We start from the raw sequence: 24,798 nt of genomic DNA, 5'->3' as shown, positions 1-24,798 counted from the left end.
ATACTGTCTCTTTGTAAGGAAAATGTTCCTCTTTAACAACACGGAAGCAGGGAACTGTTACAGAGGTTCCTCTGTGCTGAATTCTGTTAGGATGCTTTAAATCATAGACTTGGAGGTATCTTGATGACAAGTGATTAATTCTCCTCAGAGTCTTTACAAACCTAGAAGGGTTTATAATTTGTGGAAGTGATTCTTGGTATAGAGAGCTTTTATTAAATTTTAAAAACCAAGAGGAATTTAGGGAATAAGTCTTTTTTAACTGACCATAGTTTTTTGTTTAGTTTTATTAACTAATGCCTTAGTACTTACTTCCCCTCCAACTGTTCTGATAATGATACAAGATAACAGTGTCTTCACAGGTATACTGTAGTAGGCAAGGTTAAATTCTAAAGTTATGCATGCTTACTGATTTTTACTCTTTTCCTTAGATAAGCTATTCATTAAGATATTGTCATTTAAGGAATAATGATATTTATTGGGAGCTTACTATCAGGTCCTATGCTAAGTGTTTTATATACATTCCTTTATCAAGTTCCTCAAAAACTCTACTAGGTAAGACAAGTATAATACTCATTTACAGCTGAGAATCAGGGGCTTAGAGATGTTGAATAAATTCACCCAGAGTCGCATAGCTAATGAAAGATGGAGCCAGGATTTTCCTGCTTTGTTAGACTCTCTGGTATACTGCCAAACCGTCTCTTAATAGTATGTATTGATGGATAAAATTGTCAATACAGAGAGTACAGTATAATCATTAAAATGCTTTGGAATCTTTTTAGACCTCTTACCATATCTGCCATTTGTTTTGTTGTCCATGTAAGTAGTAATTTTACCAAAGTCTAGAAATTTTAGGGAGTTAATTTCTGATACCTAGGAACAGCAAGTATGATTCTGCTCATATATTTTATATTTATGGCATATCTGTTGTATGTAAATTAACTTTTGTTTTTGCTGTTTTTAAAGATGCAGTTCTTTGAATTATCAGCAATTTATATGTATAAATATCAAACTAAAATGAAAGAAGTTACACATATTTTTTAAAAAATCACCAAGTGATTGTAATATATTTATATACAGATTTCTCTTTGTGTATGAGGTAATCATAACCTTTTATTAGGTGACTTTGAATAATTAGTCATTGGCTAAGATGTCAGTGGGTCTGAATTCGGTTATATAACCACTGACTTGTGCCTTATCAATGAAATTAACTAGGAAAAAATAAGACTTACTAATAGTACAAGTTAAGTTTTATATATTTATTTTTCCACAATTTATATGGAAAGCAGTTATAAGCATAATGAAATTAACCTTTTATGGGAAGTGACATAAATTCAAATTGGTAAAGCTATAGATATCAACTTACCTTGAGATTGTACAGAGTATGTTAATAATATGTGTTCTTAGGATTTCCACTGGACAAAGCAGTTGCCTATGCAAAACTCAGGAATCCATTTGTAATCAATGACTTGAATATGCAGTATCTCATACAAGATAGGTGAGTGATGAAGATGGCTGAATTAAGGGAAGGAAAATTAACGTTTATTTAGTGTCTACTATAAGCTGGCATCAGGTGTTTTCATATACATTAATTTGTGGTATCCTCTAAAATACTTAGAAATAGGTATTTATACCCAGTCTTATAGATGAAGAAACTTGAGAATCAGGAAGATGAATTAATTTGCCCAAAGTCACAAGTAGTTCTGTCAATAGTGGAACAAGGACTTAAACCAGGTTTGTTTAATTTCCATAGCCTACTGAACCATTGAAAATTATGAGCAACTTCTCTGCCATGTGACTGATGATGAAATTAGGGTTATACTCAATATAACTAGATTTTCTTTAATGGTAAAATGCAACTTTTTTGAAAAATATTTCGTTACATATCTTAGCACTCATATTACAAGCCAAAAGCACGAATTTCTGAGAGAAACTGGAATACAAATAAATTTATATATTTTGTTTGAGTGATGTTTCACTCTGATAGCTACCTTTATAATTTCACCAACATTTTCTTTTGTGTTAGCATTGCAGTATGAGATTACATGTGTGAAAATGCTTTATAAAGTATAAGGCCCTATAGTTTTGGGGTTTTTCCTATTCCTCCAGGTAGTAACATTATTAGTAGCCAACATTTTATTTTTTATTTTTTTTAAAGATTTTATTTATTTATTCATGAGAGATAAATACACAGAGAGAGAGGAGCAGAGACACAGGCAGAGGGAGAAGCAGGCTCCATGCAGGGAACCTGATGTGGGACTTGATCCTCGGACTCCAGGATTATGCCCCAGCCGAAGGCAGGCACTAAACCGCTGAGCCACCCAGGGATCCCCAATATCTAACACTTTAAAATATTGTTCCTAGATTTACATATTAATAAATGCTTATGTTATAAATATATTCATAATGCATATTTACTTTAAGAAATTTGAAAAATAAAAGCATTAAAGGCATTTAACCCTGATACTATATCATATTTTTTTCTTTTTTTTAAAGATTTTATTTATCTATGAGAGACACACAGAGAGAGAGAGAGAGAGAGAGAGAGAGGCAAAGACACAGGCAGAGGGAGAAGCAGGCTCCATGCAGGGAGCCCGGTGTGGGACTTGATCCCGGGACTCCAGGATCCCGGGCCAAAGCCAGTCACTAAACTACTGAGCTACCCAGGTGTCCCTATATAATTTTTTTTCATATAGAAATAAATATGTACATACATTCACATTTTACAAAATTAGGGTCACTTTTGTCTTACAATACTATGAACATTTTCCTATGTCGTTAAATAGTCTTTGAGTATAAAGTTTTTAATAGGTAATAGTCTGTCATTGCCCTGTAGCAGCTCTGTATTTAACCATTTCTTTTTTTATACATTTACATTCCCAGTTTTAAACATTAGTATTTTAATATGCCACATAAAGTGTTGTGTGTCCATTTTTGTTCTAATATGGCTGAACATTCCCTTAGACATTTTCAATATTTTACATGATTTGTTTATTTAAAAAATAAAAGACTTGAAATCTATGCCTTTTTAAATAATACAATAGTAATGTACCATTAAAGTAGAGCAATAAAACAATAAAAGATGTTTTCTTTTTCTTCAGAAGAGAAGTGTATAGTATTCTTCAAGCTGAAGGTATTTTACTTCCTCGTTATGCAATTTTGAACCGTGACCCAAATAATCCCAAAGGTAAGAATATGAGATTTTGAGCAAGCTTCCTTTTGTCACCAACATACTTTCGAGGCACTTCTTTTCTATAATTAAATAGAAGGAAATCAGAGAACTCATAGTTCTGTTTACTTAAAAAAAATAAAAATAAAGCCAAGTATGCATTACATTCAGTTCAAGTTTGGCACTATAAACTGAAAGGCCAAAAATAAAAAATAAAAAAAATAAAAAGTAAATAAACTGAAAGGCCCACTAATAATTTAAGAGTTATCTATCCTACTTTTCTGTGGTCTACATTTGACATCTGGGAATCGAAGAGTTTTTAAATTACATATTTCATCATCTTGTATTGATTGGGGATAAGTAAGTGTTTTATCTATGACTATTGAAGTCAGGATTAGAAACTTTATGCTAGGATACCGTAATTAAATTTCTGATGACTAGAAACTTAGAAGTATTACTTAATACCTTAAAGTACCCTTTGCTTCATTTTTCTAGTTATCTAAAACATAGCATGTAAGTTATATATAACAGTCTGACAAGCCAAGATAAATGTTTATCTGCTTTACTATTTAATATTCTGGTAAGACTATTTTGGAGAATTTTGATGATTTTTTTTTTACCTTAAAGCAACTTTTGTTGAAAACTAGATATAGCATTTATCATCAGTAACAGGGAACTTCTCTCATTTTTCTAGAGGTAAAAAATTAACTTCCTAATTGGATTACTTTATATAGGTTACATTAATAACAATTTCATGTTTTGTGGTATCTATGATACAACTGATTCCATACAACTTTCAGAATATGGTAGCAATCTAGAAAAATTTTTCAATTTTTTTTGTTGGTATCATTTCATATGTAACTTTGATTCTGTGGGATAAAGTGAAATGACAGGTTTGTAAGATTTTGAAGAATAACTATAGTTTTTAATGTCATGAATCATAAATAGTGGGGTATGTTGTTTGCATAAATATTTTTTTAGAATTATTTATTTATTTTGGAGAGATAGGGGGAGGGACAAAGGGAGCAAATCTTCATTCAGGCAGACTCCTTCCTCAGTGTGGAGCCCAACACTAAGGCTCTATTTCACACAATCTATAAGATCACGACCTGAGCCAAACCAAGAGTTAGATGCTTTACTAATGAGCCACCCAGCTGCCCCTGCATAAATGTTTAATTAAAATCAAATCATACATTATCCAAGGTTTTCTTTATATAATCTATTCTAGTAAAAGCTTTTAAAATAATGTTATATCTAGACAATATGCAATATGTAATTTTTCCCACTGTTTGATTTTTAGAATGCAATCTGATTGAAGGGGAAGATCATGTAGAAGTAAATGGTGAAGTTTTTCAAAAGCCGTTTGTAGAAAAGCCAGTCAGTGCAGAGGATCACAATGTTTACATTTACTATCCCACGTCTGCTGGTGGTGGAAGTCAAAGACTTTTTCGAAAGGTAAACCTTTGTTATCCTAGGGAATGCTGTTCTTAATACTTTGTACAAATTTTACTAAAAGTAATCAAGTATTTAGTAGAACTCTAAGATTAAATAAGACTGCATCATTCAGGGATAAATTAAAACTGATACCCTTCTTTGTTAGAAAAGCAAGGCATCATTTTAGTTATTTACTGTTGTTTATGCGAAATTTCTACTTACAAAATACCAAGAAAATCATTTTTATCTCTACCTTCCACTTATGTATCTGGCTTATGAGAAATTTGGGTAAAGGTCAGTAGTCTTTAAAAAAATGGCCCCCAAGATAGAAAATTCATAGACAAAAATAGTATCAATAACTTTTACATACATGAAATATGCTCAAATAAATGCAAATGAAGTCTAAAAGATAATGACATTGAAGTACCTTTTGGATTGGCAAGGATCAAAAACATTGAGATAGTTGGAAAACAAGCACAAACCCAAATGTTGGCAGAGATGTAAATTAATAGAGCCTCTTACCTCTTAGCATCATAATTTGACCATACAGTAAGATTAAAAGTGCACGTACATTTACAAGGAACCATGGAAATGCAAAGTAAGAACACGGTGAGATACTACTTTATATCCATTAGTGGCAAGTGTTATGTCTAACAATACCAATTATAGACAAGGGTATAGAGTGGTGGGAGCTTACATACATTGCTAGAAGACGCTGAATTGTTAAAACGGTTCATAAAATATTTTGGCATTATTTTTGTCAGTTGAATATGAGCACTTAGTAATTCTGTCACCTGCTAATTCTACTTGTAGCATATACCTTAGAAATACTCTTGCACATGGAACACTTAAAAGAATGTTCAAAGCAACACACTTCTCCTGGCTAAAGCTTAGAAAACAACCTAAGTACTTGTTGATAGAATGAATGAATTATGGTGTATTTATACAGTGGAAAATTCTGTAGTGGTAAAAGTGAACAAATGAGGGTTACATGCAACAACATGGTTGATTGGAACCACTCTTAGGAACACTATTCTTACTGTTCTTGGTATTTTTTATACGATTTGACTTACATGTAAGTTATAATTACAGCAGAAAATAATACAGTCTCAACTATATGATAAATGTCAAACATTTGTTTTTATTTTTTGGTAATATCTAAGATGGAAATACATGGTAAGAAGGTTATATTATAAAAATGAGATGAATAATTTAGTTTTCATATTTGCGGATATCGTTCTTTTTCAGATCGGCAGTAGAAGTAGTGTTTATTCCCCAGAAAGCAATGTACGAAAAACAGGCTCATATATATATGAAGAGTTTATGCCCACAGATGGTACTGATGTGAAGGTAGGATTGATTACATTATATTTTAATTTTGTATTTAGTTTACCAGTGATATCAGAAAAAGTGATTAACCCCGGGGATAGACTCTATTCTGAATCTCTTTATGACTAGGGATTCTTAATCTGTTTTGTATTATAAATGCCCTTGGCAGTCTGAAGCCTTTAGACCCTTTTTTAAGAATAGTTTTCTTAAATGTTTAAAGCAGGATTGCCAGAGGAGACAAATTTTATTGAAATATAGTTAGAAAAGTATTTAAAAACCAACTTTGTGATGTAATAATATGTATATGTGCTTTTTTAAAAGGACATTCATTAAGGGACACCTGGGTGGCTCAGCAGTTGAGCATCTGCCTTCAGCTCAGGGTGTGATCCCGGAGTCCCAGGATCGAGTCCCATATTGGGCTCCTTACATGGATCCTGCTTCTCCTGTCTCTGCCTTTCTCTGTGTCTCTCGTGAATAAGTAAATAAAATTTTTAAAACAAAATAAAAAAATAAATAAAAGAACACTAAACAATAAAATATAGTGGGTAAGGGTGTAATAGCCACTAGTTTCTAAGCATTGATTAGTGTAAATGATCTGAGATCTGCAGCAAATGTAGCGTAATATAAAAATATGTTTGATTTCCTTTGGTCACAGATAAGGTCTTAATTGTTTTGCCTTTAGCAAGTCTCTAATGACAATGTCCTTTTTTTCTAAGGTATATACCTTATCATGAACCTCATTAAAAATTTCTCATGTGGATTTTGTTGACCATAGGATAATAATGCGGTTAATAAGGGTGGCATACAGAATATTTCACAATCTGTCCTCTGTCTGCCCTATGGACCTTATTTCTTACAGTATAAATAACACCAGATAACTTACCTGAATGCATCATGCTCTTTCATGCCTCTGACCTCTGTGTTAATTACCTTTGCTTACGGTGCTATTTGCTTTCTTGTGTCTGCCTTTCAGTATATACTGTCCCTCACCACCACTCCCATTTTTTTACTCTTTCTTTTGGCCATGACTTCCATTTGTAATATTTTAAATTATTTGGACCTCCCTTTGGTTAAGCTAAAAAAATTTGGAAAAGATCACATCCCCTACAACCTCATGTTCCTTTATAATGCATAGTATAATCATTCTTTGTAGGGAACGGAACTTCATGTTTCCAGGCTTTTTTTTTTTTTTTAAGATTTTAGTTATTTATTTATGAGAGACACATAGAGAAAGGCAGAGACATAGGCAGAGAGAGAAGCAGGCTCCTTGCAGGGAGCCCGACGTGGGACTCCATCCTAGGACTCTTGGATCCCGGCCTGAGCCAAAGGGAGATGCTCAGCCACTGAGCCACTCAGGCGCCCTTCACGTTACCTGTTTTGCCATGTAATCAATTACATTTCCAATGTATTAAAAATTTTGGCATGTGAAATAGAAGTGTGAAAAGAATAGTCTGAAGATTGAAGTATTTTTGTTGATTATCTTTTGATTTGTTGTCTGCTGTTTTTTTTTTCATTTAATACATTTAAAATAATATATAAAATTTTTAATATACATATTTTAACATTTATGAAAGGTTTATACAGTGGGTCCAGATTATGCACATGCTGAAGCTCGAAAATCTCCAGCTCTTGATGGCAAGGTGGAACGAGACAGTGAGGGGAAAGAAGTTAGATACCCTGTTATTCTTAATGCACGAGAGAAATTAATTGCCTGGAAAGTCTGCCTTGCATTTAAGGTAAGATGTTTTACAGGCCATACAGACCCCTGTAAAAGAAATTCTAATTTTCTTTTTTGAGTAGAAGAAATGTTATATGGGCATTTAATTGGAGAAGTAAAATGAGAAGATACTGTTTCTCTATATTCTTTCTGTATTAATATAAAAAGGAATTTTTCCAATTCAGAAATTGAAATGATGGAGGAAAACTTAACTAAAACAGTAGCATTAACCAGTGTTTAGAGGTATTATTTAACATGGTAAAAACAACTGGTTAAGAGTACTAGTACTATTTACTCAGAATTGATAAATGATGGTTTTTTTGAATAAAAAAGGTCCTTAGCAGTCTTCTACCTTTGTCAGTACATCCTTTAGCCTGTTTGTTGTGTATTATAAAATGTGTTCATAAAAGCAATACAAATATGTTTCTTAAAGAAAACTTTTTACTTCTAACATTTGACTCATTCTCTCAGTCTATATAAATATATTAGGCTTCCACTAATGTTTGTGGTAAAGACTTATACAGAAGTAGTACAACTTGCAGCTATTATTAAAGGATAAATTTTACCTCTTGAAGTCTTGTCTTGGGTATATAGCATAAAGACTAGTGTGTTACTGGGTATTAAATTATAAATACTTTATGTTTTAATAATTTGAAGTCACTTTTGTGGAAGGAATATTAGCCTTTCAATACATTTTAAGAACTATATATAAATTGTTTTAGTTTTATAATACAGGATTCCAAAAGACATGACTTAAAATCACATTATACTAACATGAGGATTTGAATATAAAATGCAGAAGATAGAAAATTTTTGGAGCCTGAGCAGGAAATTCATACCTTGCAACTAATTGTTCTCTTCTCCCAAATAAAGTAAATTTATTTCAGGTGCTCACAGGGATGTAGTTGTCAGGGTTTAAAAGACTCAGAGAGGAATGTCTGGCTGGCTCAGTTGATAGAGCCTGTGACCCTTGATTTTTGGGTTCGTGAGTTTGAACCCCACATCGGATGTAAAGATTACTTAAAAATAAAATCTCTTAAAAAAGGATTCATAGAGATAATTGGACATTTTCTGTGGGACATATCTTTAAAACTATTTTTTGCTTTATACTTTTTTGTTTTAAAGTGATATAATTTCAACTATAACAAAATTTAACAAAGCCTTTAGAAAGTTTTACTCTTATTTTTTAATTGTTGCTTGAAGAACATCTTGTAATAGTATAACATTACTGTTATTATGTTAATAACATAGTATGTTATTTTTTGGCTCCTCTTATCTCTTAATCATTTTTGTTCTGTATTTATTTCATGGGGGAACTCAAATGATCATATGGTAGATTTCATATATTTTCAGAGTACTCAAGTTACAGATGAATAATTTCATTTATTACTTACTATGAAATCAACTAATAAGCAATAGTACATTTTTAGGCATTTATAAAATTTGATATGTTGTAATAAGAAAAACTGTGAATCCTAATTCAAATGTAACTTTAAAGTTTATAATTTATTTTAAATAGCAAACAGTTTGTGGTTTTGATTTGTTACGGGCCAATGGACAGTCCTATGTCTGTGATGTCAATGGCTTCAGTTTTGTGAAAAACTCCATGAAGTATTATGATGATTGTGCAAAAATACTTGGGTAAGGATTTTTTTCTTTATGTTTCTCCTCTTTATCTTTGTTACAGCTAATGCATAGCAGCTACTCAGAATCCAAATAATTGTACATATCAAATGATCAGGGTCTTATAAGCATTCTAGAATAAAAACCAATGTTCATAAAAATGACATCCTCAAAGAACCATGCCAAATCCTGAATTATACTTTGGGTTAGCTAGCAAAGGCAGATTGATTTGTGACCAGTATAGATGAAGGCTTAACGATATTTTAACTTCTAGATTTAGAAGTGTTATATAATGATTATTATAGATAATTTATTAGGTTACTTTGTTCTGCAATATGATTACAGTTGAAAAGGTTTCATTTTCTTTTAAGATATAAAATGAACATTCATGAAAGTAAGCAGAGTAAAATAGAAATATTTGGAACTCAGGGTTCCTCTGAATGATACTGCTTTCATGGCGCCTCGGGTGTCTCATTTAGTTAAGCATCTGCCTTTGGCTCAGGTCATGAACCCAGTGTCCTGGGACTGAGCCCTACATTGGTTCCCTGCTTGGCAGAGAGCCTGCTTCTTCTCTCTCTGCTGTTCCCCCTGCTTGTGCTCTCTCGTTCTTGCTCTGTCAAATAAATAAATAGATAAATCTTAAAAAAAAATACTGCTTTCTATTATCATATATCACTTAAAGATTATCTCATGAGATTATCAAGTGAACCCAAAAGAAATTACTGCATGGAGAAATCCATTTTTATATCCTTTGACCTATTTTCTTATACTTTGAAGATTCACAAGACAAATATTTTTAAACCAGTTCAAAGTATATTTGATAAAGTTGTAGGAAACTTATACTTTAAAATGTATTGTCATAATTGGAATCAGCTTTTATAGTATATTTTCAAATTGGTGAACTTTGCCTTAAGGTGAAATTTGGGGGAGCTTACTAAATTTTAGCATGAATAAATGCTCAGTTTAAACAATATAAAAAATGTTTTATAATTGCTTAACATGTTTCCATTGTTAACTGTATTAGTAAAATATAATGGAAATTTGTTTAAAAAGAGCCATGGTATTTAGAGTAACTTCAAATGATCAGTAAACAGGTATGAAATGATTCTTGGGACACCTGGTGGCTCAGTTGGTTGAGCATTCGACTTTTGGTTTTGGCTCAGGTCACTCCCTCAGGTCATGGGATTGAGCCCCATATTGGCTTATGCTCAGTGGGGAGTCTGCTGGAGATTCTCTTTTTCTCCTCCTCCCCCTGCCCCCATTTATGCACACACTCTAAATAAATAAATAAATAAATAAATAAATAAATAAATAAATAAATCTTTTAAAAAGAAGAAATGATCTGTGGCCATAAAGAAGAGACCATCTTGGTTTTCAGAATTGATCTGTAAGTAGATACAATGCAATTACAATGATTTATTTGCATCTAATGTAATTTATTTCTTGGAACTAAAATAATAATCCCAGATTTATGGCCTTTCTTCAGTGTGTTCTAATGCACCAGTTTAGACCTGCTAATCTAATTTTTAATCAAGACTGATTCTTTGAGTTACTTTTTATTACACAATAATAGAATCACTAGTTTGACTTAAACTTTTATGATTCTGTATCATTTATCATTAAGTACTAAGTTTTGTCTTAAAGTGAGCTAATTTATAGTCTCTTCTTTTTTGTATCAAAGTAATATTGTAATGCGAGAGCTTGCTCCACAATTTCATATCCCCTGGTCAATACCCTTAGAAGCTGAAGATATCCCAATTGTACCAACTACATCTGGAACTATGTAAGTTTGGGTATTTTCATTTAGAAATTCCTTGTGTTTTATACATCAGTCTCTGCTACTACATTAGAGAGTAAATCTTTTAATGATTTTTGGACACGTTACTGTGTATGTTTTCATTTGATTAACTTTGCAGTTAGAGAAATCGATTATATGCTTTTGAGGGGTCCACCTAGATTAAAAATCTTTTATATTGGTAAAAATAAAATTCTGGAAAAAAATCCTGAAAAATGCTTAGATATTATAGAACTATTGAATTAAGTCATAAAAATAAAGGAGGTGCTAGTAGGTATGTCACTTAAAGGTTCATACTCAGTGGTCATACAACTTCTGTTCTCTGAGTGTGTAAAGAAAAACAGGTATATCTTGAGGTAAATTAATTAGACCAGTATTGCCAAAGAATCTGATAACATTCTGCTAGTGAAAATAACTGCTTGAAACTTACCTGCTACTCAGATGAGTGGACCAGATGTTTCATATTCACAGCTTGGATGTTTACATTAGCATGTTAAATATTCTGAGAAGTCCCAGTTGGGGTCTTGGTATTAAAATATTTAATTTTATTTTTAAACCAGTATTCTCAAACTATTTAAGAGAATTTTTTTTTTTTTTAAGGTCGCTTATTAAAATCCTGTAGGGTTGTATTCTATGGCTTACAGTTTGGCACACGTGAAATTATACCCTAGTAATACCATCTTCTAGTAATTTGTGTTTGAAATACTTGTTATTTCAAACTTATTCTTGTTATTTCATCCTTATTCTTACAAGGGCAAAATAAATATAGCAGCTATAAAGTAAAGCTTTATTTTGCTTTGATTTAATGAAATCTCAGTCTGTGATGATCTATCTATGCTACAGGGCAAGTACTTAATGAAGTTCCAGGATTGCTATTTGTTTACTCTTAACCCAGTGTGAGCATAGCCATCTCTAGACAGGAAGCTGATATACAGCTTCGTATTACTCCCCTTCCAGCTTCTTAAAGTCTTCTGAAGATTGAATTTGATAAAATCGACAGGTTGTTACATGTAGTGTTCTTCATGGGAAAGATTTTGAAATGGTAAAAGATGGTTCTAAATAAGTGATGAGATGCTGTGTTAGTTTGAATTACATAACACAAATCTTTGAAAATTGAGACTTTTTTTTGTTATTTTAGGATGGAACTTAGATGTGTCATAGCTGTGATACGGCATGGGGATCGAACACCAAAACAAAAAATGAAAATGGAAGTGAGGCATCAAAAGTATGTTTTAGGGGGAATAATATAACACTTGGGATAATTTAAGATTTCTGATAGGTGATCTAATTTGATTAACACATCATGTAGAAAAACTGGCTTCTTATTTCTTGGCCATTAATTTAAACCACTGGATACAAACAAAATTCATGTATGTTTGTATCAGCAACTGAAAATTATTATGGCAGTATCTATAAATTACTGTCTGTCTGATCTGACTTTCATTTACGGTTGTAAAGGTGTCACCATTCAGAGGTGTTCTGTTTAATCTTGGCATGTTATTCTCTTCATTACTTTCTCTGAGTGCTTGACCTCTCAACCTTCTAGAAGAAAATTAGAATGTAAGTTTGTCTTACTTCTCTTCAGTATTTGATTTGGAAATCATAAAATTTAAAAACTTGAACCAATAAATAAGTGTTAAAACATTTTTTAACATGAATATGTATGTGGTGACTTCAGAAAATAATATTTAATATTATAATCATATATTCAGTTTCCATCATGAGAAAACTTTTAAAAACAATCTAGTCATTATTACTTTGATGTGGTTAGGGGAATACTAAGTTTTATCACTCAAAGTAATGATCACTCACCTTGTATAGTGAAAGAGGACACACAGTATCTGAAATCCATAGACCCTGAGTCCCATGTCTTCATTTTTAATTGATTTGTGTAAGTTTATGGTGTTAATATTAATCATGGCAAAGAACTAACTGTGCTGTCTTTTTTATAAGATTTTTCGATCTTTTTGAAAAGTGTGATGGATACAAATCTGGGAAATTAAAACTCAAAAAGCCAAAACAATTACAGGCAAGTACATTTGTTTTCTTGTTAGTTTTATTTATTTTTTTATTCATTCATTCATTCATTCTATTTAAATTCAGTTTGCCAACATACAGTATAACACCCAGTGCTCTCTCATCATGCGCCCTCCTTAATGCCCGTCATCTTGTTGGTTTTAAATCACTAATGGCAAACTCACATAAAAAATTCAGTTCTTTATTATTTTATAGGAAGTACTGGACATTGCCCGACAACTTCTTATGGAGCTGGGGCAAAATAATGATTCTGAAATTGAAGAAAACAAGTCAAAACTTGAACAACTTAAGACTGTATTAGAAATGTGAGAATCTTTTTGAAATCTTTAATTTTGATAACTACTTAGAGTGTTCTTTTTTTATTATCTGGCTTTGTTAAATTTCTTTCACAGTTTGATCTTTCTGCACTTTATTGCTGAAGATGACGAGAAATTAATGAAAGTCTAGTGAGATTTTTATTTACACCTGTAAGAAAATAGATTGTTGTGTTGAGGGTTATTGTTTTAGTTTTACTTTTTATTTTGATGAGAAGATTTTGGATATTTTATGAAGTAGTATTTAGGATGAAAACCAAATTGCTAAAAGACCATGGATTAAATGTTGTTTTATTAAAAAACAGTTTTGAACTATGTTTTAATAAAGTGAAATTGAGGCCAGCCCTGGTTACTCAGCGGTTTAGTGCCGCGTTCAGCCTGGGGTGTGATCCTGGAGACCTGGGATCGAGTCCCATGTTGGGCTCCCTGCATGGAGCCTGCTTCTCCCTCTGCCTGTGTCTCTGCCTCTCTCTCTATGTGTCTCATGAATAGATAGGTAAAATCTTTAAAAAATAATAATAATAAAATAAAATAAATAAAGTAAAATTGATGACACCAGTATGCCTATTATAAGCTTTACATATTTGACCACTTAGAATTTTATTTCCTTTATTTTTTAGATATATATACATTTATATTTTTTTATACTTCTATACTTTGCCATCTCTTCAGAATTGTCTAAGTTTTATAGAGAAAATTTTGTATTTTCATTTTTAATGTGATTAGAATGACTACCTTTAGGACAGATTTTCTTCTGGGATATGTTAGAGAATTCAGCAATTAATTACAAATAGAAGGTGGCACTTAAACGTAGATTTTAGTTTTTCTATAGATGGATTTTAGTTTTTATCTAGATGGACTTTAGTTTTTCTTTAGGAGGTTACATTGAATACTTACTGAATATTATTTGTTCTGCATATCATTTTGTTTTTCAGGTATGGCCATTTTTCTGGAATAAATCGTAAAGTTCAATTAACTTATCTCCCTCATGGTTGTCCTAAAACATCTAGTGAAGAGGAAGGTATATCACTATTAATACTTACTTAATAATTAATACTTTTAATTATGTGTAGGGATCTACCACTCATTTTACTACCTTTAGACCCTCATCTGTGTAATAATTCAAGGACTAACATGCTGAATAATGGAAAAATAAAGTTATGTTAACTTTGACTTCTATCCTTTAAATAAGGGATAGATTTTATTCTTTATATTTTAAGTAAAGGATAGACTTTATTGTTTTGGAAACTGCTTAGGACTTCCCTTTTAAGATTGTTTCACAAAGTTTATTTATAACTAAATGTTACTTAATGGGCCCCTTTCTTCCTCTTTTAAGTAGAAGAGGACAGAGTATATTGGAAGAAAACTCAAAAAATACAAAAAGACTATTTGAAGAAATATGTAATATACATGTTTCTGATATAGCTATTTTCTTCCACTGAATAAATCAGAATGAGCATTTAAATAGCATAGAAATCCATAAATCTATTTACCCTTTAAAAGAAAAATGGGCAGGGGTTGGAGAAACCATTTCATTGAGGAATGTGATCCCCAATAAAATAATGATAATAGTAATAATTACTTTTGCCTATCACACTAGTAAATGTTTTATTCATTGGTCAAATGTATGATAAAGAATGTTGATGAGAATGCAATGTGATTGGATTTCAGTCATATTGGTAGGAGAATAAATTGACTAACTCTTTGAAAAGTAATTTGTCAATATATATTAGAAATTTTAAAAAATGGTCATACACTTCGATCTTAATTCTGCTTATAAGAATATATCCCAAGGAAGTGGTCAGACATTCAGGAAAAGATTGATCTTTGGGGATATTCACAATGTCAGTATTTATAGTGGCATAAATTGAAGTAGTGATTATCTTAAATGCAAGCACAGGTGTGATTATGTTATAAAGCACAGGTGTGGGGCAGCCCTGGTGGCTCAGCGGTTTAGTGCTGCCTTCAGCCCAGGGCCTGATCCTGGAGACCTGGGATCGAGTTCCGCATCAGGCTCCCTGCAGGGAGCCTGCTTCTCCCTTTGCCAGTGTCTCTGCCTCTCTCTCTCTCTCTCTCTCTCTGTCTGTCATGAATAAATAAATAAAATCTTTAAAAAATAAATAAATAAAGTACAGGTGTGATTATGTTATAAATTTATCTTAAAATTTTAAGTGTTGCTATTTTGTCACACTAGTGATTAATAGCAAGATCAGTTCCTTGATTTTAATGTTTGTGATCAAAAAACATTCTGTAAATAACTATGATTGAAGAAGTGTGTTAATTAATTGTCCTTCCATAAATTAATATTGGCCTGCATAAAAAAGCATGTACAACTACTATTTAGTCCCAAGAGAAAAGTTGATTTCTCTCACTTTAATGAATCATCATTAAATTTTTTAGCACTTATATTGTTTGTTTTTAAATTACCTTTGTTTCTGTAGCCCAATGCAGATCTTAGGACATGATCAAGGCCAGATAAATTAGGGATCCCTGGGTGGCGCAGCGGTTTGGCGCCTGCCTTTAGCCCAGGGTGTGATCCTGGAGACCTGGGATCGAATCCCACGTCAGGCTCCCGGTGCATGGGGCCTGCTTCTCCCTCTGCCTATATCTCTGCCTCTCTCTCTCTCTCTCTCTCTGTGTGACTATCATAAATAAATTTAAAAAAATTAAAAAAAAAACATTAAAAAAAAAGGCCAGATAAATTAGGTATAGAAACTCATTTGCATGTGGAACTTCCCTAATATCTGAGAAAAAACTTTTTGGCCAGGGACATAAAGAGATTGCACAATTCCAAATTTAAAAAAGTTGCCCTTGGCTGCATTTTATTCTATATCTCATTCATAAACTTAAATTATAACAAATTTTAGGCTTTCTGATCTCACATCTTCCTAAAAATTATGCCAGTCGTTGATTCCTCATCATAAAAATGTAAATCATAAAAATGTATACATCTTCACTTCAGCTATCATTACCTTTTATGTGAGATTCTTGATGTAAAGACAAAATCTCATCCTGTGGTCAAGGAGCTCTTAATCTAGCATCACTAGCACAACTAAATTAAATATATTGGGCAAATACTATTGGTGCCATGTTACTATGAAAGCAGGGAAGGTAGAAACAATTCTTCTTTCAGAGAACTGGGAAAGAGCCTTCTTCCTAAAGTATGGAAGAGGTTTTGAAGTTTTAGTAAGATTTTAACAAGTAGAGGAAATTAGCAAAGAGTGTTCCTGACAGAAGCAAAGGCCTACAAAGGTAGGTATGTTCAGAGGAACAAAATAATGTATGTAAAAGCTATATTCCACTGCAGAAGATAAAACAAAGAAAAAAATTCATCTTGAAACGTGTCTTTGTAAAAGAACCAAACTTGACATTTGCCTTTTATCCATTCACATGTATCTTAGACAGCCGAAGAGAAGAACCATCCTTACTTTTGGTTTTAAAATGGGGAGGAGAACTAACTCCCGCAGGCAGGGTCCAGGCTGAAGAACTTGGAAGAGCTTTCAGGTGTATGTATCCTGGAGGTCAAGGTAATTTGGAGTTTCTTTAATTTGGCTAAGTCTATGCATTATGTTTTAAAATCTTCACTTATTTTGAGATCTTACTAAATATTTATAGAAATATAGTGAGACAAAAATATAGCTTAAGTGATTTGAGTATTTATTTTCAGGAGATTATGCAGGATTTCCTGGTTGTGGTTTACTTAGATTACATAGTACCTACCGACATGACCTCAAAATATATGCCTCTGATGAGGGACGAGTCCAGATGACTGCGGCTGCTTTTGCAAAGGTATAAATAAATTTTTTAAAAATTAGTAGAAATGTTGTCTAATATTACATTTTAAAAGATATTTTGCCAAGGCAAATATTTTAAATATTTAAATATTCTGAATTTGAAATTTCAAACTCTAGCCCTGAAATGGTAGATTAGCTTTATTATTAATAAGGTTTGTTTATTGCAAATAGTTAGCTAATACCCTGTGAAATTCAGCATGTAACAAAGTAATTATTATAATACTTTCTGTTAATTTGTATACTAATGTTAAAATCTGTCTTGGCTTTATTTAATATGTTTAGGGGCTCCTAGCTCTAGAAGGAGAGCTTACACCCATTCTTGTTCAGATGGTAAAGAGTGCAAATATGAATGGTCTTTTGGATAGTGACAGTGACTCTTTGAGCAGTTGTCAGCAACGTGTGAAAGCAAGACTTCATGAAATACTTCAGAAAGATAGAGATTTTACTGCTGAAGACTATGAAAAGGTGGGTCTTAGCACACTTTTACATTGTGAAATATCACACACATGCAGAAAAGTATATAAAACATAAGCTTAGACCCTATTCTGTTATAAAGCAAATACTCCTGTAGGTACCATCCAGATACAGAAATAGAACAGTGGGACACTTCTGACCCTTGTGTGTCCCTTCTCAATTGAAACTCCTTTCCAACATCCTAGAAATAGTTACTATCCTGGCTTTATATTGCTCTTTTTTGTAGGCTTCTCATATCAAGAAAACTTATTTAGATTTAGATTTAGATTATTTAGATTTAGATTTAGATTTAGATTTAGACCCAACAGTTGTAGTCTCATTTTTGGCTGTTGTCTAAACTTCATGCAATAGAGTAGGTTTTCACTTATATTTGGCTTCTTCTGCTTAACATTGTGTTTGTGATATTCATCCATATTTTTGAGAATTTCTGTGGTTAATCACTCATTACACCTATGTAACATTTTATTTGAGGGATTGGCAGACTTTTTCTGTAAAAGACCAGATAGTAAATTTTAGGCTTTGTGGGTCACATATGGTTTCTTGTTGCATATTCTTTTTGATTTTTAGCGACCTTTTAAAAATGTAAAAACTATTCTTTGCTTTTGGGCTATGCCACTGTCCACATTTGGCCTGTAGGACAGTTTGATGACCCATGTTCTATTTTATGAATGTACTAAAATTTGTATATACTTTGTATATACTTTTGTGCTCTTATGATTAATACTGTTATGACTGTCCTGTATAGCTCCTACTGCATATGAGCATACATTATCTTAGTCACATTCTAGGACTGGAATTGTTGTGACTCACAGTTTGCTTATGCTTCACTTTTAGTAGACAATGTCAAACTGTTTTCCAAAGTCATTAAACCAAATTACACTTACACCAGAAGTCCATGAGAATAATCGTTATTCTAAATGATCTCTCTTCTTGGTATTCTCAGACTATTCAGTTTTGGCCACTGTGAAGGTGGATGTGTAATAGTAGCTTGGTGTGGTTTTAATATTTTTGACTGTTTAGACACCATTTTATGAGGCCTTCTCTTCAAGTCTCTTGCCCCCCCCCCTTTTTTTTTCCTACTGCTTGTCTGCATTTTTCTTAGTGAGTGGTAGATGTTCTTAAATTATTTTGGTTGTAAGCTCTTTATATGTGTTCTAAATACTACTACTTTGACCCTTGATGGTGTCTTTCAATAAGCAGAGGTTCTTATTTTTCATGAATTCTAAGTTTAATTTTTTCCTTTATGGTCATTGCATTTTTTATGTTGTCTAATATCTTTTTTCTTTTTTTTTAATTATTGAGGTATAATTGACACACAATGTTGCATTAATATCAAGTGTACCACACAATGATAAGACAGATAAGACTATATGTTATGTTATGCTCACCACAAGTGTAGCCATCATCTGTCACCATAAAGTGCTATTATAATACCATTTACTGTATTCCCTGTGTTGTACCGTTTATCCCCATGACTTGCTTGTTCAGTAACTGGATGCCTGAATCTCCCACTCCCCTTTGTGATTAGCATATTTTAATGTATAGCTTATAATATCTTTTTCTAATTAGAGGTCATAAGATGTTTTTATGTATGATCTTCTGTAACCTTTACTGTTTTGCCCTTCATGTTTATCTGTAATCCACTAAAATTGATTTTTGTGTGTGCTACAAGGAAAGGATGACAAAGTTGATTTTTGCCCAATTGTATATACATGCCGATATTTCAGCACCACATACTGAAAGACTGTGCTTTCCCCATTAAGTAGTCTTTATAATATATATAGTGTAGTCTATTTCTACACTATATTCTTTCCTTGATCCTGTGCCACTGAATAAGATCTCCTGAGTCCTATATGGGTCCTTTTTCAAGATTATCTGGGCTTTTCATTCATTTCCATATAAATTTTAAAATAAACTGTCAAAAATCCTGTTGCCGTATTGACTTACATGGATCAAATCTGTAGTTTCTGAAATGTACATCTTTTAATGTATTCTTAATGCTGTTGTAAATACTACCTCTAAAAATTTTATCCTCTTGCTATGTAGAAATAGCTTCTTAATATTGACTTTATAAAATGCATCAACCTTATTGAGCTCATTTATTAGTTTAATAACTTATCTGTGGATTTTTCTTTATCTTTTTTTTTTTTTTAAAGATTTTATTTATTTATTCATGAGAGACATAGAGGGCGCTAAACCGCTGAGCCACCCAGGGATCCCATTTTCTTTATCTTTTAAAGGCATGCCCCCAAGTTTTTTCTTCCTTTCTCATCTTATTATTTTTCTTGTCTGAATTCAGTAATTAGCACCCTGAAAACTGTTAAATAGAAGGAACATTTCTTGTCCATGTTCTCAAAGAAAGCTTTAACACTTGTCCATTAAATATGTTTTCTGTAGATCTTTTGATAATTATTCTTTTTTTAAATAATTATTCTTTTTTGAAATGAGGAAATTCCATTTTGTTACTGTTTTTACTAAATGAAAAGTTCCTGAATTTTATCATGATTTCCTTTTCATCTGTTGCGTCATATGATTTTTGGGAGATGTAAAGCTATCTTGGTTCCTAGAATAAATTCAACTTATATATGTGTGTGTACATATTTTGTTGTTCTTGTTAATATATCTCACTGGTTTGGGTTTACTGTTTTTGGTTAGGAGTTTTATATCAATGTACATGAGTCAGATTGACCTTCACATTTTTATTCTTATGTCTTGGTCCTCTTTCAGTATCAGGATTATGCTAGTTTAATAAAATTAGTTAGGAAGTCCTATTTTGGGGAAAGAATTTGTGTACATATCTTTAATTAAATGTTTTGTAAAATTGAGGCACCTGGATGGCTCAGTCAGTTAAGTGTCTGCCTTAGGCTTAGGTCATGATCCCAGTGTCTTGGGATCAAGCCCTACATTGGGCTCCCTGCTAAGCATTCTGCTTCTGCTAAGCTCTACATTCTGCATTCTGCTCCCTGCTAAGCACTCCCTGCTTCTCTTTCTCTGCCTGCCACTCCCCCTGCTGTGCTCACTCTCTCCCTCTCTGTCAAATAAGTAAAATCTTTAAAAATAAAATTTCGCACTCTAATTGTGGATTTTCCTTGTCTTTGTATTTCTTCTAATCTTTACATATTTGATGCCTGTTACTGGATAGATACAAATTTAGAAATGATGTATTTCCATCGGTACTTTTGGCCTCAAAGTTTGCAGTTAATATAGCAACAACAGTTTCTTCCCCCTTCTTATTTGGTTTTACATTGTATATCTTTTTTATCATTTTACTTTGAATCATCCTGGAATTACATTTTTAGGTATATCTATTACAATCTGCATATAGCCAGGATTTTTAAAAATGTATTATGAAAATCTTTAGAGCAGTTTTATTTACATTATAAGTGATTGATAAATCTACGTATGAATCCACTAGATTTTCAAGTACTTCATGTTTATACTGCCTTTTTTATTTTTCTCTCTTCCTTTGTTGAAGTTGGTACTTTTTATTTACTTATTTCTCTGTTAGCTTAAAGATTATATTTGATTTTATTATTTGTTTTGTCATTAACCCTAGAGATAACTGTAGGCTTCTATGACTTCTTAAAGTTAGATGTTTACATACATGGTGCTCTTACTCTTCCTGGACAATGCAAGGACTCTAGAAAAATACTCTTCAAACGTTAACTTGGCCTAAGAATTATCTGGAGTCTGGTTAAAAATGCAGATTCTGATTCTTTACATCTCAGATAGGGACTAAGATTCTGCATTCTAATAAGCTTTCAGTTCATGCCAATGCCTGCTAGTCCTTAGACCACACATTTAGAAGTGAGCTTTAAAATTCTTGTAACATTTAGCTAAGCCTGCAACTTATATGCTCTTAATATTATTTTAATTTTGTATCTTTTAAGCTATACAATATTACTTTTATTATTTTATGCAAGGAGTTTTTTATTTAGATTTGCCCATTAATTCACCCTTTTTCGTTTTTTTGTTTGTTTCATTTTAATGGGTTCCACACTAGGCTTGGGTTCCATTTCCATGCACGTCTTGAACTCACTACCCTGAAATCAAGACCTGAACTGAAATCAGGAATTGGGCACTTAACTGACTGTGCCCCTCATGTGCCCTTTAAATTACCTTTCATTCTTTCTGAAGTTCATAGTTTCCATTTAAGACCATTTTCCTTCTGTCTGAACAACCAAATTAATTTTGTCAGTATTAGTCTTCTGGTGGTGAATTCTTTTTTGTTTATCTGAAGATGTTTTTATTTCAAGTTTACTTTTTTTTTTTAAGAAAGGGGGTGGTGTGAGGAGAGGAGCAGAAGAAGAGGGAGAATCTTTTTTTTTTTTTTTTAAGATTATTTATTCATGAGAGACCAAGAGGCAGAGGGAGAAGCAGGCTCCCCTTAGGGAATCTGATGCGGGACTCAATCCCAGGACCCCAGGACCACAACCCAAGCCAAAGGCAGGTGTTCAACCACTGAGCCACCTAGGCATCCAGGAAGAGGAATAATCTTAAGCAGACTCCACACCCAGTGTGGAGCCTGACCTGAGGCTCAGTCTCAAAACCCTGAGATGATGACCTGAGCCGAAATCAAGAGATGGGCACTTAACCAACTGAACCACCCAGATGCCCCTCAACTTTACTCTTATAGAATATTTTCACTGGTTATAAAGTTCTAGGGTAACATTTATTTTCTTTCATTGCACTGAAGGTACTGTTTCACCATCTTCTTAGCTTATACTGTTTCCCTTGAGAAGTCATTTGTTGATCTTATTGTTGTACCTTTGAAGATAATCTTTTATTTATTTTTTTACTCCTGGCCACTTTGAACATCTTTAACTTTGATTTTCAGCAATTTTTCTCTTGTGTGTTTGGTTGTAGATTGTAGTTTGCTTTTTTAAATTTATCCTGCTAGTAGCTGATTAAGATTCTTGGATTTGTAGTTTCAGTTTGGGGAAGGTGTTTTTTTTGTTCTTTTGTTTTGTTTTTGTCTTTAATGTAACATTTGTTACCTTCTTCTGGGTCTTTAAATACATGTTTGTTAGAACTTTCTCTTCTCTTATCCTTTAAAAAATTTTTTTTTGTCCTTTGATCTCTATACTTCATTACCAATAAAATTTTCTCACTAGTCTTCCAATTTATTGAATCTCTCTTCAGCTGTATTCAATGTGCTTTTAATTCAGCCAGTACATTTTTCAATCCTAGAGTTTCTTTTTGCTTTTATAATATATAATTTGTCATTTTTTTCAGTCATTTGCATTTTTTTGTTTTTAGTGTTTACTTTTTTTGAATACAGAAAGTTTCCTCATTTTCATTTGTTTTATTTTGATATTGTTTTCTTTTTAAATCCAATATTCCAATGTTTTATTAGTTTCAGGTATACAATATAGGGATTCAGCAATTCTGTACATCACTCAATGCTCATCATGATAAGTGTATTCTTAATCCCCATTACCTATTTTTACACCCCCCCCCCCCCACCTCTACCCTGGTAACCATCAATTTATTCTCTGTGGCTAAGAGTGGTTCTTTTGGTTTGTCCCTTTTTTTTCTTCATTTGTTTTGTATCTTCACTTCCACATATGAGTGAAATCATGTGGTAGTTGTCTTTCTCTGACTTATTTCACCTAACATTATACTCTTTAGATCTAACCACGTTGTTGCAAATGGCAAGATTTTATTCTTTTTTGTGGCTGAATAATATTCGTGTGTGTGAGTGTGTGTGTGTGTGTGTGTGTCTGTATACACCATATCCTTTTTTATCCAGTGTCTACTTCTATATGTTTATACTTGGGCTGCTTTCCTAATTTGGCTATTGTAAATAATGCTGCAGTAGATATAGGGCTGCATGTATCTGTTAAATTAGGTTTCCTCATTTTTTGTTTTTTTATCATTCTTGTACCTAGGTTCTGTTCTGTTGTTTAGTCTGCCTTATCTCATTCGTATACCATCCTGTTTTCTTTCGTGCCTGAATATCTTGAATAATGGGTGCATCTTTGTTTGTGGAAATAAAATTAGCTTAAGATTATACTATCTTCCAGTGAAGTTTTCTTAATTTGTTCCTGATCCATGCCTTGTTGACATAGCAATCTAGGATTGCCTTAGTCCAGTTTCAGAACAGGTCTTTCTTTCTCTTTTTCTTTCTTTCTTTTTCTTTTTCTTTTTCTTCCTTTTTCTTTCTTTTTCTTTCTTTTCTTTTCTTTTCTTTTATTTTCTTTTCTTCCTTTTCTTTCTTTCTCTTTCTTTCTTCATGAGCAACACAGAGAAAGAGGCAGAGACATAGGCAGAGGGAAAAGTAGGCTCCATGCAGGGAGCCTGATGTGGGACTTGGTCCCAGCCCTCTGGGATCACACCCTGAGCCGAAGGCAGACTCTCAACTGCTGAGCTACCCACGCGTCCCCAGAACAGATCATTCTGAGCCAAGAGTTGACTTGAACATGGTCTGCAGTTTGCTCATGGATTGGTTTGCATCTGATTCATCTTTTTTCATCTTTTTTTCAAACCTTATATGCATAGCTTTCCAAGTTCTACTTTTGGGAACCTTAGACTTGACTTTTGTCCATTAACCTAACAAGACTGTTAAAACTCTACTTCTCTGCTGTCTATTCAGAATCAACAAATGTCTCCAGTGCCAAAGTAGACCTAAATGCCAGGATCATTCTCTGGATCTCTAACCTATAAGATTTGCTCTCCTAGTTTCTTACCGTGTTATCTCTTGGATACCTTACAGCAAAAATACAGAAGTTCTTTGCCCAGAATTTTTACTTTTCTTTGATGGTTAGATTGATCCAAACTAACTAGTTTACAATAATAGGTGTAATTCACTTTATGAACTTTAAAGAAACTTACTTAATGGAATAAAATAACTTGCCATGCTAAGTATCAAAACTGGAATTTTAAACTATGTTGTTGTTAATAGATTTTATTAAGAAAATCTCATCACAAAGGCATTAGCATGGTCTTTAAGAGGACCAGATCTATAGCTGGACCACCTGCTTCTTTTCTCCCACTCTTGACATACTATTGGCTTGATCTTAGGCAAGTGTTAAATACCGCATCTGAAGGAAGATGGTGATAGTAATAGCATCTTAGGGAAATTGCACGTAAATATATGTCGAATGGTTAGAACC

At 32.7% G+C, this 24,798-nt stretch overlaps 1 protein-coding gene across 31 annotated transcripts in view; it reads left to right on the top strand.

The window, feature by feature from the left end:
- The window catches only part of PPIP5K2 (diphosphoinositol pentakisphosphate kinase 2), a 99,117-nt gene that overhangs the window by 11,386 nt on the left and 62,933 nt on the right, over positions 1-24,798 (top strand). For 27 of the 31 annotated variants that reach the window (XR_005987211.1, XR_005987213.1, XR_005987212.1 and 24 more), the window contains 14 exons: positions 1,405-1,495; positions 3,099-3,184; positions 4,467-4,621; positions 5,849-5,950; positions 7,504-7,665; positions 9,166-9,287; positions 10,951-11,052; positions 12,203-12,289; positions 13,018-13,093; positions 13,297-13,406; positions 14,351-14,436; positions 16,817-16,942; positions 17,083-17,204; positions 17,492-17,674. Coding sequence is in view for 28 of the 31 variants with exons in the window: in XM_041751178.1 (XP_041607112.1) it covers positions 1,405-1,495; positions 3,099-3,184; positions 4,467-4,621; positions 5,849-5,950; positions 7,504-7,665; positions 9,166-9,287; positions 10,951-11,052; positions 12,203-12,289; positions 13,018-13,093; positions 13,297-13,406; positions 14,351-14,436; positions 16,817-16,942; positions 17,083-17,204; positions 17,492-17,674 (1,610 nt within the window). In the remaining 3 variants the exon portion in view is untranslated. The remainder of the gene's footprint in view (positions 1-1,404; positions 1,496-3,098; positions 3,185-4,466; positions 4,622-5,848; positions 5,951-7,503; positions 7,666-9,165; positions 9,288-10,950; positions 11,053-12,202; positions 12,290-13,017; positions 13,094-13,296; positions 13,407-14,350; positions 14,437-16,816; positions 16,943-17,082; positions 17,205-17,491; positions 17,675-24,798) is intronic. The other 4 variants (XM_041751176.1, XM_041751181.1, XM_041751194.1 and 1 more) reach the window with 1 other exon arrangement.

The sequence above is a fragment of the Vulpes lagopus genome, chromosome 4 (assembly GCF_018345385.1).
Source record: "Vulpes lagopus strain Blue_001 chromosome 4, ASM1834538v1, whole genome shotgun sequence".
Lineage (NCBI taxonomy): Eukaryota > Metazoa > Chordata > Mammalia > Carnivora > Canidae > Vulpes > Vulpes lagopus.
Note: the sequence above shows the minus strand (reverse complement) of the source record. Positions and strands in the feature narration are given on the sequence as shown.